This window comes from Amphiura filiformis, chromosome 11 (assembly GCF_039555335.1).
Source record: "Amphiura filiformis chromosome 11, Afil_fr2py, whole genome shotgun sequence".
Classification (NCBI taxonomy): Eukaryota; Metazoa; Echinodermata; class Ophiuroidea; order Amphilepidida; family Amphiuridae; genus Amphiura; species Amphiura filiformis.
The window spans coordinates 31193169-31211582 of NC_092638.1; the positions used below are offsets into that span (position 1 = coordinate 31193169).

Below are 18414 nucleotides of genomic sequence, written 5' to 3' on the forward strand. Positions count from 1 at the left end.
TTGCGCCATTGGATAACACAGGAAAATACGCACGTTTGGATGGCGTTTTGTCACTGCAAAAAATGTAATATAGATCAAAGGTTTGGTATCAAATTAAAGCTTATCACGTGTAGAATATTATTCTTTTAACAGAATATATTGGTGACCATCTACTTTTTTTGCTATTTGGCTGCAAAGAAAAAAGGTGCAAATTTAACCCTAAAAAATCACTCAATTTTTGAAACCGGACGTTGTTCAAATTCGCGCCAAAACTTCACCTCTGAAATAAAATATTGGGATTTTTTCTCAGATTCTTTCATGCAGACACTTGTCGGAAGCAAATGAGCTGAAAACAAGCGAATTTTGACAATATCTATAGAAAATAAAGCCGCAACAAGCTGAAATAAGCGGTGGACTATTTTAACCGAATTTCACTGGTACATAAATCGTGGAGTGATTTGGTGGTGCGCCCTCTTGTATTAGAGTGTGTGGGTTTGTAAACACCGGCAATCAATGAGACACACAAGAGAAATCTATGTGTTACAGTTGAGGCACAGGAATCACAGATCCTGAAGTATTATATGGTTAAGCAGTCAAGTTAGCTCAATCGATAAGGCGTTCGACTATGGTGCGAGAGGTTGCGGGTTCGAACCCTGGCGGTGCCTAGTACGCTCTCGTGGAAAAATTGAGTTAGCTTGAAATTCCCCTGGACAAGGAGCTTACTGCTTATTTGTCTTGTTGTAACCCGTACGAAACTCGGGGAGCTGATCCTGGTTGCGAAGGTTATTTGTGGAATGTCTAGCGTGTGCGCTCTTGAAGCAGCAAAGTCCCTGAATTGTTGTTTAATGGTTTGTGGAATGACGTGGGGCCGTAGTGGTCAGCGACAACCTGTAAAGTGTGCTGAGGCTTGTGGAACAACGTCTAGGCGTTGTGCCTGTGCGTAGCGCACTATAAATCACTGCGCTTTTTTTTTTTTTTTTTTACAAACAGTCCATAGTAAGGTGAATACAAATTATGAAACAAGTACCGTATTCGTTCCAATAAGCGCCCATGCCCCAATAAGCGCCCACCCAGGGTATTTTCAATTTGTTAAAGGGTAACATTAATGTTGAAGTGACAGATAGACGTCAATACAGTAAAATAGCTGGAGGACTAACAAGTCCTGTATAAACTTGCAATGCATGTTCTGCACCAGAAAAGCTACTACTTGTAGAACGTCTTAGGACCCTTTTATAACATAAGTAAATTTGTCTCTAATAAACGTCCCTTGCGAAAGATTAGGTAAACCTAGGCGGCCGGTGAAAGGTCTTCGTCTGCAAGGAGAGGTCAAATTCATCGCGAACTGTGACCGCTAGTCTCTTTTACAACACTGTAACCAACGCCAGCCGTATAGTCGGTGCGTAATGTATACGAGCGATCTGGGTATTCGGGGTTGCGAATATTCAATTATTTAGCGGGCACATTGAATCTATGCCCGGGGCACAGTTGTTGCTTATGACGTCATCTTGATAGAAAAAGGGGGCACAGCTATTTTAATGACTCCACTTTTAACCAATCAGATGAGAGGAATCTATATATGAGGTATATAATATATAATGCATTGTGACTATATCAGAGTACACTGTAGATGTGTTCCATTTGATTATCACAATTGTCCTTCCTCACCAACAGGCAAAAAGCCAGCTTCAAAACCAGACAAGAAAGAATCCAAAGCCAAGAGACCAGGCTCGGGCAAATCTCAGCACAGCGACGAGGAAGAAGAGAAACCTCCGCCGCCTCCTCTCACAGTCAGCATCTCAGTAGAACTACATCATTGGAAGACTGCGCAGGAGTCTATACCTAGTCAGACTGTGATGGAGAAAATGGCTCTTCTTGAAGAAACTATCCATGAATAAATTTTCACAAGACTGTTATGAAATTTGCTCCAACAACGCTTGCTTTGAATTTGAATTTGTGATAGGGCTCTCACCTAACAGGTAATTATGTACTCGGGTACCCGATTGAATTTTTGGGCGTGAATCCAGGTACCCCAATTTTTTTTTTTTACAAAAATTGAAAAAAAAAAAGAAGTCATAGGCCCTAAATTACTTGTTATTCAAGGTTGGAAACCGGAGAAATACTGCTAATTAAAAAAACAAAAACAAAATTTGCTTCATTTTTTTTTTCAAAGTTGGATATTATTTGTACATTATAATTACTCTTGCTTCTATTGAACAGGCAGGGACACATTGAATTAGTATCCATTGCTAGCTGCTCAATAGAAACAACAGTAATTAAAATATACAACTTTGTTCAACTTTTTAAAAAAAATAAAAAAATTTTAAAGTAGCAATATTTCTCTGGTTGAATAACAAGCAATAATTAAGGGTCTATAAAATATAACTTTTTTTTTCAAATTTTGTAAAAAAATCGGGTACTTTGACCCATGAATTTTGATCCAGGTAGGCCAAGAACGGACGGGAACTTGAGTATTGGTGAGAGCCTGAATTTGTGATACAGCATCCAGAAACTTTTGTGATGTGTAAAATGAGTCCTTTGTCTGTTAAATCCAATTCTTGAGAGAAGGCAGACACAATTGGTGAGCTTTTTCAGCAATTCATTGTTACCTGCAATATGAATTGTTTATATCCAAGGAACGCACAGGTTTACATTGGGAAATCCAAAATAGTGTACCTCCAGCATGTTGATGGTCAGGGTCCACAACTTTTAAGTCCCCCTAATACTTTTTAAAATAAGTTGAAAAATATTTTAACGAAATGTAAAAAGGCATGTGTAGCCCATTTGTTTTACACATGTGGACCAATTTATAGCATCACACATCACAATGGTCAATTGTGTAAGAAAAGAGTCCATTTTATAAAAGTTTTAAAAGTTGCACCTGAGTCCATAGCAGTCAGGTTTTCTTTAAAAACACATGAACAGGCCTAACTTCATTGTTTGAGATACTGCGCCTATAAAGCAAATAAGGCTACACGTACCTTTTTACACATTTGCATTTCGTCAAATATTGTTTGATTTTTTTTAAAGCATTAAAGTTGTGAACCCTATCAGAGATGCCAATGGGTTATGAAAAAAAATCTGAAATTTGCGAACGTAGGGAGCGAAGCGACCGAAGTCTCGCCCCCACGGCCGGGGGTCCAGGGGCCGCTTAAGGGCCCCTGGTGGGAATCAGGTGCAAAGCCCGGTGGGGTTGAGGGGCGAAGCCCCAAAGCCAGAGGGTTTCTACACATTTTACACTGCAGGAGACACCATTTCTGAGGGTAAAATTACATTCAAATGGATTAAAAAATAAGGTTATTTTGAGAAAACAAGCCTAGATAGCAGTATTGAAGACTATCTATTATACATGTAATATTCTTCAAGGCTTGTTTTCTCAAAATTATACCATAAAATATGCAAATTAGGTACCTAAGCCCAGGCAATTTTAGCAGAATTAGCACCCCAAAAGGCCATTTTTAACATAAAAACCAGTTTTAGACTTTTTTGAAAAAAATGCTTCCTTCATCCCAAAAAAGTGGTTTTAAATGTTCAGTTTCCTATACTTTTGTACATGAGAGACATTTTCCAAAGTATTTTTTTTTTGGCCTAATAACATGGCCTACATGGCTAAAATGGATATATATAATGCGTAATATAAAAGCGATGATTCATCAAATTTTGACCCCCCTATTTTTTTTGTTAAATTTTCAAAAAATATTTTTGGCCAAAAATGCAAGTTATATGCCCTAAATTACTTGTTATTTAATGTTGGAAACCATAGAAATACTGCTACTTCAAAAACAAAAAAATTGCCAATTTTATTTTACAAAGTTGGATAAAGTTGTACATTTTAATTACTTTTACTTCTACTGAACAGCTAGCAATGTATATTAATTCAATGTGTTCCTGACTGTTCAATAGAAGCAAAAGTAATCAAAATGTACAACTTTATCCAACTTTGTAAAATAAAATTGGCAATTTTTTTTTTTAAATAGCAGTATTTCTATGGTTTCCAACCTTGAATAACAAGTAATTATTTTTGAAAATTAAAAAAAAAAAAAAAAAAAAAAATTTTAAATTTTTTTAGAAAATCTGATTTTTTTGGAAAAATACAAAAAAATCGGAATTCCGATTTAAATCGGAAGATTGGCATCTCTGGCCCTATATTATATATAAAGCCTTCATCCGAAATTTAGCTCTGCTGAAGAGTTTCCAGCTTAGTGAGGGAGTGAACTGGACCAAAACCGTGCTGAAATCTAAGAAGCTACTCTGTATGGACACTATCAATTATGACTGTTCTGCATGAACAGTTCATTTAATATTATGTGCATATATGTGATGCGATCAAGCAAAATCAGTCGGAACTCGGAAATATTAAATTTTCAGTTTCTTATAGAATAGTAAAAATCATTTACAAATCTGGATTTTGCAGAAAACACCATTGAAATTGAACAACCAGTTCCAAAGATATGAGCAGTTAAAGAGTTTCCAAAACAACAGGAAACAAAAGATGGCTATATCTCATAATCACTATTTCCGAGTTCCGACTGATTTTGCTTGATCGCATCACATATTACTTCTTACTTCACTCTGAATCTTATCACTGTCTTTGAAAAAAAAAAAAAAAAAAATTTGTTTGTTTGCCCTCCACCAACCCACCCAAAATTGGCCAAAATCAGGGTCAGCCCTTAATTTTTATTTTAGTTTTAGTTAATAATTTTAATGGTTTTTATTACTTTTTTCTATGTCTAAAATTTTTTTCAAAGCTAAATCTGGCCAACAACATTTTCTTAAGAAAATCAAACTCATATAACATTTCATAAGTGTCCATTCTGGCATCCATGTTTCTAATAAATGTTTGCGTCTTATGCCTGTTAAGTATTCAGTCACCTTAAGGGCTGGGGTATGAGCGTTTGGACAGTATTTATTTTGGGACATTAGAGCACATCAGACATATCGAATTGCATTCTGAATCGAAGAATGTCATTCTGATATCAAATAATTTTGATTTTATGAAATTAGCCATTTAATACACATTTTATGGCAAATCATTAAAATTGATATTTTTGATATTTAACAGTACTTGAAGTAAACTTTATAAATCTGATGATTTATACTTAAAAGTGTATGTAGGTGGGATGAAAAGCCGACGATCAATTGAAAATTTTGACCTTTCATTATTGAAGATATGGATTTTTTTCCCAAAACACAAAAAAAAAAATTAGGTCTTTTTGGAAAAAAATCCATATCTTCAATATGAAAGGTCAAAATTTTCAATTGACCGTCGGCTTTTCCTCCTGCTACATACACTTTAAGAATATATCATTAGATTTATATAATTTACCGAGGACTGTTATATATCAAAAATTTGAAAAATATCAAATTTTTATAATTTGTCATAAAATTTGTATTGTATTGTGATTTAAAAAAAAAAAGAAAATTATTTGATATCAGAAAGACATGCTTCAGTATTCAGAATGCAATTCGACAGGTCTGAGGTGCTCTCATGTCCCACAAAAAATACTGTCGAAAGCATAATAAACGCTCATTTTGGATCCCTTAAGTGAATCTATTTCTAGGGAGCATGGTGGCCTTGTGGAACGGGCACTGACTCATAATTGGAAGGTTGCGGGTTCGAGCCCCGGCGACGCCATCGTGTTGTGCCCTTGAGTAAGGCACTTCATCTCGATTACTCCTCTCCACTCAGGTGTTTAAATGGGTACCTGCATTCTTAAATGCTGGGAAAATAACAGACTCGCTGTAGAGGAGGTGTAGCAATCCCCCTATTTAGCAACATTACATGGAGGAGTCTGGCCCAATCGCCAATGAAAGAGATGGGCACTCCGATCACTGCTTATACAGGATTGTCTCCTTTACCTTGCCTTTTATTTCTATGGTGTGTCATGCGTATTGACGGTCTGAAGTATTGATTTATCTTCCCACATGACCAATGCTCATTGCTAATGCCTGGCCAATAGAGTAGTTTTTCCGACCTACCGAACCGTTCAAAAAATCCCACTGGAGGGCAAGCAAACATTTTTTTTTTGCCGAATGAAAGTGTAACTCTAACCACATTTTGCTTATGTAAATTTGGACAAATATAACAATTATTTTAAAGATATACAATTGGTGCAACAATATTTTTTGTTTATTTTGTAGTTTATTCTGATCTCTCAGATTGTAAAATTTGTACAATATTTATATGTACATAACAGACTTGTACAATTTTAATGTATGTACACAATGCACATAGTAATAATATTTGACACAATCTGGTCTATGGTGGACAAAGTAGGCATTTTTGAAAACTAAGTTATTATTATTATTACCTTTTACAAACTTACGGCTGGCATATACCAAAGGTCTATATACATGGTTCTAAAGTTTTGTTATGTCTATCTTCGTATGTATTTTATTGTTTTTTGCTTTATCTCAAATTCAAATTTGCCACCTTTGGCCTCCATGTACCAGACCGTGTCACATATTAATGTAATATTGAATGGCTTGAGTGCAATAATCAATTGCATGAGATAAAAAAATATTGCACAAGTTGAAGACAAAAGCAATATTTTTCTATGAACCATTTATTTTTATCAGAATGACTTGGTAAAATTAAATTAAATTTGACCTAACTTTGAGTGTACAGCTGATCAGAGATATTTATGCATGTACACATACATCCGAGTACTTTAAAGACACACTGCAATACACAGATTTATCATCCACTCAGAAGTCTGATATAGGCCTAAATAATATTGCTGTCTGACAAGACAACGTGATCTTATAATCAGTCCGAAATCGGTCATTTCAATTTTCAGTTTCTTATTAATATTGGATTGTAAAAAGCATTTGCAAAGCTACATTTTGCAAAAACCTCCATTGAAATTGGGCAACCAGTCCAAAAGATATGAACAGTTAAATAGTTTCAAAAACAATAGGAAAAACAATAGGAAACAAAAGGAAATATTTCCTTTGCTTGGCTATACCTTAAAATCAATATTTCCGACTTCCGACTGATTTTGCTTGATCATATCACAAATATTGGTCAGATTTTATACATTCCTGAGTGTTTATTCTTAAAAATAACTAAGTGTAATAACAAATGTTTTAGTCATAAGTTGTACAAAGCATGTAAAAAGAACACATGTAAATAATCAAAACCATGATTAAAGAAAAACGATTCTTCTGTTTTCCTTGGCATAATTAAGCAGGTTTCATTTCCTTACTTAGCTTATACAGTGGGCTATTCCAGTTGAAACACATATGCCCCTTATGAAAGCCACAACCTTAATCTTCCACAAAGGGGGTGTAGATTTCAAATGGAGTCACTAGTTCCAGGCCTTGCCGTTTGAGGCGAGCGATCGCTCTCGCTTCGCCACCTTCATAAACTAGATTTCTAGCGGCGATTTTCCACTCACCATAGACAATAAATATCGCTCGCTGCGAATCACCCAAAATGAATGAAAATTTTAGCACTTCCAATGTATTCAATTTATCGTAATAAACTAGTCTTGATTTCTGAAAGACAGGATATCAGCAGCGCGTAAGTGTGTCATACTGATTGCTCTTTCAGACCTAGAGAGTGATTCGACCACTAGCGAGTGATTCGATCACTAGCGAGTGATTCGATCACTAGCGAGTGATTCGATTACTCGCCTAGCATCAAGGTACCGAGCGATTGACCACTCGCCTTTGAAATCTAGACGGCAAGGCCTGTAGTTCAGTTAACTCCATTTGAAATTCACACTCCCTATGTGGAAGATAAAGGTCATATCTTCCATAGGGGGTTTATGGATTTCAACTGGAATAGCCCATTGTATTTCATTAAAATACCTTATGTTACCCTTGTAACAAACTGATCAAACACATCTGAAAGCTCACACAGTTTTTGGATCCTATAACATGAACCACTACTCCATGTATTATTGGGTACCCAACTTCTCATGTAGGATACGGAATAAACAACAATACACATTGTTTTAAAGTATAATTATTTATTCTGTATCCTACGTACGTGACAATCAAGGACTTCTGCTGAATCTCGCACTGGCCTACATTGGACCAGTTGCTGTGGTTCACACTATAGGCAAAATATCTAATTCTAGATCATGAGAGCCAACTTGGGTACGCACAGGTATTTGCGTCAAGCGTACTACGCCAAGACTGAGGCTTACGGAGCAAACACAGCTTTTGAGAATTGACCAATCACACGGTCCTTGCTAGACAATGACCATGTAAGTCGTGCGATCGTGTTATTCTATGAAAAGTAAGCTGATGCAGAAGGTACATCCTCTCATAATCGAGAATGAGTTATTTTGCCTATACCCCATCAGCAATTCATCTAGCCTTGCCAATTAGTTGTCACATATCATTCCACCTTCTGATATTTAATTTCAGAAGTTACAACCAGACATACGGGCAAGTAAAAGCTGTGTTACAACTTGCCAGAAACAATGGGCTATTCCAGTTGAAATCCATACACCCCCTATGGAAGACATGAACCTTAATATCCCACACAGGGAGCGTGAACTTCAAATGGGGTTACCTGAATAAGTGACTCCATTTGAAATCTACATCCCCTGTGTAAGGGGTGATTTGTCATGTGTTTCATAAGGGCTGTATGGATTTCACCTGGAATTGTCTAATTTGAAGTGGCCAAGTGCCAATTCAAGCCCTGCTCGATAACCTTGAGGCCTGCATCCATCCACTTTCAGCAACCTTCCTTATCCATATACTGTGGTGGTGGTCACCCAAATTGGCTACCACACTTGCAACCACACTTGCAACCACACCATGCAAATCACCAAACCCATGCAAGGGTGTATAGATGAAAGACTTCAAGGTAAATGCACCCATGGTTGAGCTACTGCTAGATATCCCATACTGAAGAAAACACTTAGCATAGTGACCCCTAAAACATACTCAAAGTTGTCCCCCTTAAATTCTCTTTTAAAGGGATAAAATGCACTATTCCAGCATATGTTTTGTAGGCACAGACCATCAGAGTTACCGATACGATACCTGTAAAATGAGAGCACAATAATAAAACAACGTAAGTGATATTACAGAATATATGTATTATCATGGGGGTAAAATGGAGATATTGTTATGGACAGGCTTGGATATAAAAATATATCTATTTCTGGGGAAGATAAGATAAATTTCCTAGAAAAGTAGCAATATTTCCCACAATTTCTTAATGCATTTCTTGGGAAGAAAAATTTCAATGTAAATGAGCTTCCTGGATTCCACAATTTTCCAGGCATTGTTTAAATGGAAATATCATCAAAAATCCTTTGTTTTCTATTGTTTTTTGAAACAAAATAAAATGTAGATATTTATATAGCGCTTTATGCCGTAAACAGCCTCAAAGCACTTTACATTTATTCGCCGTCATTAGAATATGTCGGAACCACGTTTGCAGCCTACAAGTGGCGCAGGGTCCATCAGTACAACTACTGTGACTACCCCTAACAGCTTCCCATTGCACCTGGGTGGGGTGAGGCAAGCGAGGCAAAGCGCCTCAAGCTCTCAGATTATGAGTCCAAGGCCGTAACCACTGAGCCACCGTCATTGGGCAATTATCTCAAAACAAGCTCTGGCAACATTACAGCTCATTCATGGTGGAAGGTCACATTTGGGGTTCGGAATAGGATGATATGTTAAGATTTGGGCATAATAATCACAGAATACTATGTTTCAAGGGTGATGATATCAGTTCATCTTTTACACTTGAAAGAAGCTGAAGGTACTACAGTTGCTTTATGGGAGGAGAAGCTAGCCAACCTGTCATCAACAACATCCATGTCAGTAAGTGCCAAAGAAGAACTTACCCCTGGTGCCAACTCAAACTAGGCTGAACGGAAATGCCTCAACTCTCTTTAAGTGGGGAATATCTAAACACCAAAGATGTGACCTGCATATTGTGGCACTGAACCGCAAACCATAGAGCACTTCAACCAGCAGTCACAACAGAGGAAGTAAACTTGGATTTGTCATGAAAATTTCTGAGTAAGTTTTCAGATAGCTTGTGTGAGTAAGTTTAAAAATCCAAAAAATTAAGGGGCACCTATTGAGATGTCCTCTAATGGAGCAAGAATGCAAAGCTGATGAGGACCTTAACCCCCTGAGCACCACCTGCCAATCTAACATTGCCTCTGATTGGTCAATTACATGATATCTTCACTTTAATCACCAATCAGAATGAAGCTTTTGCAAATAATTCACCCCAATTTTTTTGTGTGGTGAAATTATTCTAACAATGTTGCTGATTGGGCCAATTGATAATAAAAACTTCTTTTTGGCCAATCGGCAGGTAGTTCTCATGGAAGAGAACAATGATACTGCTAAAAGATCTGTCTGTCTTGTCTTGAGGTGAGTGTAATGCCATGTTGGATTTCACAGTGGCAGATTCGAATCCTACACGCTAATCGAATCCGGCAGGGCGTACACTGACGCGTAGAAGGCGCAATTTGTCCGTACGCTAGCGGCACAAACATGTAAATGCACCGATTCGAATCTACCACTGCAAGATCCAACATGTGTTACTCTCGACTTGAGATGAGACTCATTATAGCATGTGTGGACACAATAAGAATAAGATCTTTAAGAATACTTACAAGTTAAGAGGCGTTGGTTCCTGAGCTGGTACTTTGGTAAATGTAACAGTACTGGTTATAATGAAAGACTGGACCCAAGAAGTGTTGTTGCTATTAGTACTGTTGTCATCCGTCTCATTTCCAGATAAAGCAGTGTTATACACCGTGCAGCTTGCACCTGACGCTGCTGAACAATGAAGCTGAAGTTTGGAAGTTGTATACCTGGAGAAGCAACCGAAAGCAATGCATTAATGGACCTGCTCCAGTATATCTACAGGAACTTGTTAAGGGATGAAATCGAAACTCGACTGGCCCGGTTCTGTCCGGTTTCCATAGTTTAGAACAAGGGAAACCAGACGGGAACCAGCAGTCAACCGCCGGTGGAGTTTTGATTTAATCCCTAAACTAAACACTTCACATAAAGTAATTACCCCCCCCTCCATTACGAGATATATAACTAAAAATATATGCATCTAATAATAAAACTAAAATAACAAAGACAAACCCAAGTGTTGTTCTGCAAAATTTCATGCCTCATTTGTATTGATACCCCAAAATTAGGGCTGTTGTCAAGAAGAATTTTTATTGTTGACAATCATCAAATCTCAAGATTCGACATCAGCAAGTTGTCAACAAAGTAATTCATCAATAAAGCCCAATTATTAACTTCATAGACCATGTTATCACCTAGGTTTCATTATCATTGAGGTATAGGACTTTTTATTTTTATTTTTTCGGAGAAGAGCAGGTAGGGCAACTACTTGATTATATTTCTACATGTTCATACTACATACTCTGAAAATTTTAAAAAATTCGCACGTGTCCGTTTTTTTAAATCACATTTTTGTTCCTAAAATGGGAGTTATAGCGCCCTCAACGGGCACTCTCTCCATAGTGCTACATCCCTAACAAAAATAATTTAGCTCTTGTTCCATGTTCCGGACTAATGCCAGAGTTCATACAGAGTTTGTCCGGAGCAGTATCCTCTGGAAACTCAGGTTTCCAGCAAGAGAAACATAATTTCAAAAGAAAACTCAGGCATACTCAGGCATATTCACTGGAAACTCAGGCCAGAGTCCTACCTGAGCTCAGGTAAACACCAGAGCCTACCAAATGTCAATCATTAAATGCTTAACAATAAGCTCAGTAACACATGCTGTCAATCACTGGTCTCAAGTACTGTTTAATCAATAAAGGTGTGTGGATGCTTTAACCATGGAAATAGTACATGAAACTATTTCAATGCTTTAAAACCCAGCAATGTTTATTGATGCCCTGTGCTGTGTGGTAGTGTTCATGAGGTCTTCATGGTCTTTCATGATCCAATGAGCTCTATAATAGTGATATTCTAATGATCTTCACATGTAGAGGGATAATGATCTTCAGTTGCATGCATCATTTACATTGGCAACATTGCTGTTCAACTTGAAACACTCAGTGTTCAAAGAGTTCAGGGTATGTATTAATTTAATTCTTAATACATGGAATGTAGTAACAGATTTTTATTATAGTACATCTTCTCTGAGTAAATATATTAATCTTAATGATTTTGATGTACTTAAATGTACTTTAATCCGTAATGTGTATTGTAAAATTGTTGCATTTAAGTTTTCTTTATACTGCTATGACAATTTGTTTGAAATGAAATGAATGTAATAAAGTGATAAATATTAATTTTACTACATTCATAATATTATGAATATCAATAATACTAAATGAAAATAATATATCACGAGACACAATATTTATGAAATCATATAGGCATTTTTTTTATAGATCTATATTAATTAGCAGTATTATTCATTATCAATTATTATTGTATAAAGATTGGACAGTAATTTCTGTAAGCTTAATGCCAAAAGCCATTTCCTTCGCTGTCCAACAGCCCCACAGAGAACACTGTTGGTGGGAACTAAGTCTAACAAAATCAAACAGTAAAGCTTGAAAAGTAGCTATTAATCATCATAATATTTTGCCCCCCCCTCCCAATTTTTTTTCCCAATTATTTTTTATTTTTTATATATTTTTCCTCCACTTTATTATTTTAGTTTTTATTTCCTATTTACATCTATCATTTTGTAATTTGTTCATGTAGTTGCCATTCATTTTCATATTTCTATTCAGCCCATTGTCTTCATTCATATCCTTGTCCCTCTTACTTCCATTCATGACATCCCACTTCCTGCCCCTATTGATATTTCCCAAGAAACACTTATGTCTTCTATTGTCTTGCTAATTTCTTTTTCCTATGCATGTTTGTGTGTTGTCTTGTCACTCTGCCTTTGATAAAGATCCTGCTAGGATCGAAAGCTCAGGCCCCTAAAACTTTGAAAAATATTAAATCACATTAGGTTTGCTCTCATGCAGCATTAAACTTGGCTTCATATACCTTTTGATATACATGTAGTGGGGTTATAAATTATTTCCAAGAAGAGAAACTTTAACATGTTTAACAAGAAAAAGATGGCAAAGGATGTTTCAGAGGTTTTTTATACCAGAAAGATAAGAACTTTCTTCTTAAATATCACTATCAATAGCTAAATAGGGTTCATAGTGTCTTATTGCCTTCCTAAGAATTATAATGTGCAGTTCATTAAATGAAATCAACGCTAGCAATGGGGAGGTATTTTATCAATACAGAAGTTGAAATTATACAGGAATAAGTTTATATGAAGGATGTATAAAAAAAAATACATAAAAAGGTTGAAGCAAAAGCACCAACTTTAAAGGGTCGTAACTTGAAAGCTGAGCTATCTGAATACATATGACCTGCATCATGGGATAGAGATTTTAAAATAAAGCTTTCTTGAAAAAAAAATGAACAGAGCTTACGCTGTCTGACAGCCCCATTTAAGGAACCGTCAGTAGGAACTAAGTCCATATAGGAGGATTTTTAATACATGAAAAGATTCAAATAAAAGCACCAACTTTAAAGGCTCATAACTTGAAAACTGAGCCACCTGCGTATATTTGAAATGTACCATGGGATAGAGATTTTAAAAATAAAGCTTACTTGAAACAAATGGACAGAGCTTCGCCGTCTGACAGCCCCATTTAAGGAACCGTCAGTAGGAACTAAGTCCATATAAGGAGGATTTTAATACATGAAAAGGTTCAAGTAAAAGCACCAACTTTAAAGGCTCATAACTTGAAAACTGAGCCACCTGCATAAATTTGAAATGCATCATGGGATAGAGATTTTAAAAATAAAGCTTTCTTGAAAAAAATTGACAGAGCTTCGCCGTCTGACAGCCCCATTTAAGGAACCGTCAGTAGGAACTAAGTCCATATAAGGAGGATTTTTAATACATGAAAAGGTTCAAGTAAAAGCACCAACTTTAAAGGCTCATAACTTGAAAACTGAGCCACCTGCGTATATTTGAAATGTACCATGGGATAGAGATTTTAAAAATAAAGCTTACTTGAAACAAATGGACAGAGCTTCGCCGTCTGACAGCCCCATTTAAGGAACCGTCAGTAGGAACTAAGTCCATATAAGGAGAATTTTAATACATGAAAAGGTTCAAGTAAAAGCACCAACTTTAAAGGCTCATAACTTGAAAACTGAGCCACCTGCGTATATTTGAAATGCATCATGGGATAGAGATTTTAAAAATAAAGCTTTCTTGAAAAAAATTGACAGAGCTTCGCCGTCTGACAGCCCCATTTAAGGAACCGTCAGTAGGAACTAAGTCCATATGGAGGATTTTTATTACATGAAAATAAGGTTGAAGCAAAAGCACCAGCTTTAAAGGCTCGTAACAAAACTGAGCCATCTGAATACATATGAACTGCATCATGGGATAAGCTTTCCTGAAAGAAAAAAAAATAGACAGAGCTTCGCCGTCTGACAGCCCCATTTAAGGAACCTTCAGTAGGAACTAAGTCCATATAAGGAGGATTTTTAATACATGAAAAGGTTCAAGTAAAAGCACCAACTTTAAAGGCTCATAACTTGAAAACTGAGCCACCTGCGTATATTTGAAATGCATCATGGGATAGAGATTTTAAAAATAAAGCTTTCTTGAAAAAAATGGACAGAGCTCCGCTGTCTGACAGCCCCATTTAAGGAACCGTCAGTAGGAACTAAGTCCATATAAGGAGGATTTTTAATACATGAAAAGGTTCAAGTAAAAGCACCAACTTTAAAGGCTCATAACTGGAAAACTGAGCCACCTGCGTATATTTGAAATGCATCATGGGATAGAGATTTTAAAAATAAGCTTTCCTGAAAAAAAAATAGACAGAGCTTCGCCGTCTGACAGCCCCATTTAAGGAACCGTCAGTAGGAACTAAGTCCATATGGAGGATTTTTATTACATGAAAATAAGGTTGAAGCAAAAGCACCAGCTTTAAAGGCTCGTAACAAAACTGAGCCATCTGAATACATATGAACTGCATCATGGGATAAGCTTTCCTGAAAAAAAAAATAGACAGAGCTTCGCCGTCTGACAGCCCCATTTAAGGAACCTTCAGTAGGAACTACATGTAAGTCCATATAAGGAGGATTTTTAATACATGAAAAGGTTCAAGTAAAAGCACCAACTTTAAAGGCTCATAACTTGAAAACTGAGCCACCTGCGTATATTTGAAATGCATCATGGGATAGAGATTTTTAAAATAAAGCTTTCTTGAAAAAAATGGACAGAGCTTCGCTGTCTGACAGCCCCATTTAGGGAACCGTCAGTAGGAACTAAGTCCATATAAGGAGGATTTATAATACATGAAAAGGTTCAAGTAAAAGCACCAACTTTAAAGGCTCATAACTTGAAAACTGAGCCACCTGCGTACATTTGAACTGCATCATGGGATAGAGACTTTTAAAATAAAGCTTTCCTGAAAAAAATATGGAGGATTTTACAAAGAAATGCCATCTAAGGACCTGTCAGTGTTTAAGGAACTGTCACTTTAAAGTGCATGAAATGTGTGAAAAGTGAAAGCGTCAACTTTAACATGTTTAAAGGCTCATAACTTGACAACTGAGCCGCTTATAATTATATGAACTGTGTCATGAGATAGAGCTTTTTTAAAATAAAGTTTTCTTGAAAAAAAGAACAGCCGTCCAGCAACTACATTTAAGGATCTGTGACCTTTGACCATTGCATATGACGTCAGACAATGATTAGTATAAGATTTTCATATGACCAAAGTTTGCTTCCATTTAGCATGTTTAGACTTTACATAAATTGATATTAGGCCTATACGACATATGTAAGAATTTCATATGCTTCCATTTAGACTTAACATAACTTGATATATACAGCAGCAGTCCAACATCATCTCAAACGTCATCGTTAATTAATGCACATTACATACTTCTTAGGGTAATATTCATTGAGGAAAGATGAGATGAGTTTTTTAACGCAAACCACAACACGATCAGCATGCTGGCGGTCCGATAATGGGCCAAAATTAATCAATTTTGGGCATGGAAACATGTTCTCAATAAAGATTCAAGATTTTGACCATAGGCATGTTAAATTAGTACCATTATTTAGACGGGTCATCCAGCCGGGGCTCTTAGGACTTTTTATTTTAAAATTGGGACTATGAATCCAGAAAGAGTCAGGGGACAAAACGACACAGGATTTTACTATAGTTTTTCTGCGACCGTTGACTTAAACTTATATTAAAATGATATTTATTGACTTTAAAGTCAGTTAAACATGTTAGCTTATATATGTTAAAGGGTTAAACAAAAATATTAATTGAGCGTGCGTGCGAAAAAGTCGGGTGAAAATTTTGCTGTAAAGGTTTAAAGAATCAAAAGTGGTGGAAAATGTGCTCACATCTCTTGACTTATACCCGAGGCCTATACCTATACTGCCCCAAATTTAAAAATAAGTCGAATTTTACAAAACTGAGCTCCCTTCCCTTCCCACTCTGATCGAGGCTCTTTCTCAAACTTCTCGATCGGAACCATGCCACTGCAGCTCCGTCATACTCCGGCATGCTCCGGCAGTCCTCCGTCAAGAAACAAAAGATTCCACCCACAGAGAGCCCAAATTAACGGAGTCTCTCAACCATTGTGCGTATTCCTATGGTGGCTTATTTGACAGAGCTCCGTTAATAACGGAGCAAGAACAAAAGAATACGCCCAGTGAGCTCCGGCATGTAGCCCAAATCTGACGGAGTATCTCTGTAAATATGACGACCAACAAACATAGTATAATAGTTGGAGCCTAAACATGCTAAATAAGTATACTCATACTGATTGTGTTGAAATGCAAAAAACCAGAGAAAAGGAGTATATAGGCCTATTATATCTAGCCCTCTTACAAAAAAGAAGATTATTTCTGTACTCGAAACGTTTTAAAGTATTTTTCAGACCCGCGGTCTTAGACTTGAATGACAAAAGCTTACAATCCACGTTTAAAAAGATTACAATTTGAAGTACAAATTTAAGGACTTGCATAATTCTAAAGTGATCGTATTTTTTAAAACCTAGTTTTGTCACCTTTAAAAATATAACTTTCTAATTTATAGGGTATTCATGGTATGGGAGATGAACTAGCAAAGGCCAACACTTTCTCTCTCTCTTTTATTTTATTTTATTTTTGTCTTGATTTTGACTTTTCCGTCTACCTGACCAAACAATTAATTAAAAATACCACGGTCTTTTAACAATGTTTAACAGAACTGTAGGCTGTAATATTGAGACCGAGACTCAGTGAAAGTATATAGTATAACTTATACTATAGAACGCTGAACAAAACGTTTCTGGTTTGTTTCCCAGGGTTTATTTATCGATCGTATAATTATAGGCTTATATAGCAGTCAAAGCCAATACATACTTAAGGTCAAGTGATAAGCATGAAAAGGTTGAAGTAAAAACACCAACTTCAGTTTTCAGACTCATATGATTAGTAGGGGTATACTATAAGATTTCTATAATGATGACTCAAGTTTGCTTCCATTTAGACTTAAAATAACTTGATATTAGGCCTATACGGCAGCAGTACAGCATCATCTCAAACATCCATCATTAATACATGTTACACGCTACTAACCTAATTCATTGAGGAAAAAAGAGATGAGTTTTTGACCGTGACACAAAACCGTTGACACGATCAGTGTTGGTCCCATAATAAACTCCGATGGAAACAGGCTCAATAAAGTCAAGATTTGACGACCACATGCATGATAAATGAGTACCATTATCTAGTCGAGTCATCCAGCCAGGGTTCTGCGGGCGTGTTAATTTAAAATTGCAAATAGGCCTACATGAGTCCAGAAAGAGTCACCATCTTTTGGTTAAGTTCCGACCGTAAATGTACGAACTGTTATTGCATAAAACCTGAGACTAGTAACTAAGGGCGAATGGGGCATAAACGACTGTCGACTTCAAATTTTCGGTTATTTTAGCTCCTAATATATATATATAGGCCTACCATATATAGGACAACTTTTACTGCCCCAGATTTGAAAAATTTTCGCATTTTACTTTCCCCCTTCCCACTCAGGAACCATGCCACTGATACTCCGGCATGCTCCGGCAGTCCTCCGTCAAGAAACAAAAGATTCCACCCACAGAGAGCCCAAATTAACGGAGTCTCTCAACCATTATGTGTATTCCTATGGTGGCTTATTTGACAGACCTCCGTCAATAACGGAGCAAGAACAAAAGAATACGCCCAGTGAGCTCTGGCATGTAGCCCAAATCTGACGGAGTATCTCTGTAAACATGACCAACAACAGAGTATAATGCCTAAACATTCTAAATGCATGGGAGTATACTCTGTTTGTGTTGAAATAAATGCAAAGATCCAGATGTGCCTATCATGTAGGCCCCTCTTGTGGAAAACAGTATATTTCTGGACTCGAAAAATCTTTAATGACAAAATCTTGTAATTCAAGC

The 18414-nt window shown here is 36.5% G+C and overlaps 2 protein-coding genes across 3 annotated transcripts in view; one reads left to right on the plus strand and one right to left on the minus strand.

Moving 5' to 3' along the window:
- Window positions 1-3021, plus strand: part of LOC140164723 (leucine-rich repeat-containing protein 43-like) — a 28172-nt gene extending 25151 nt beyond the window's left edge. For both annotated transcript variants that reach the window (XM_072188079.1, XM_072188080.1), the window contains exon 14: window positions 1651-3021. In XM_072188079.1, coding sequence (XP_072044180.1) covers window positions 1651-1874 — 224 coding nt within the window. In that variant the 3' untranslated portion in view covers window positions 1875-3021. The remainder of the gene's footprint in view (window positions 1-1650) is intronic.
- A 5705-nt stretch (window positions 3022-8726) lies between these two features.
- Window positions 8727-18414, minus strand: part of LOC140164729 (uncharacterized) — a 49063-nt gene continuing 39375 nt past the window's right edge. The window contains 2 exon segments of the mRNA XM_072188086.1: window positions 8727-8979; window positions 10578-10778. Coding sequence (XP_072044187.1) covers window positions 8796-8979; window positions 10578-10778 — 385 coding nt within the window. The 3' untranslated portion in view covers window positions 8727-8795.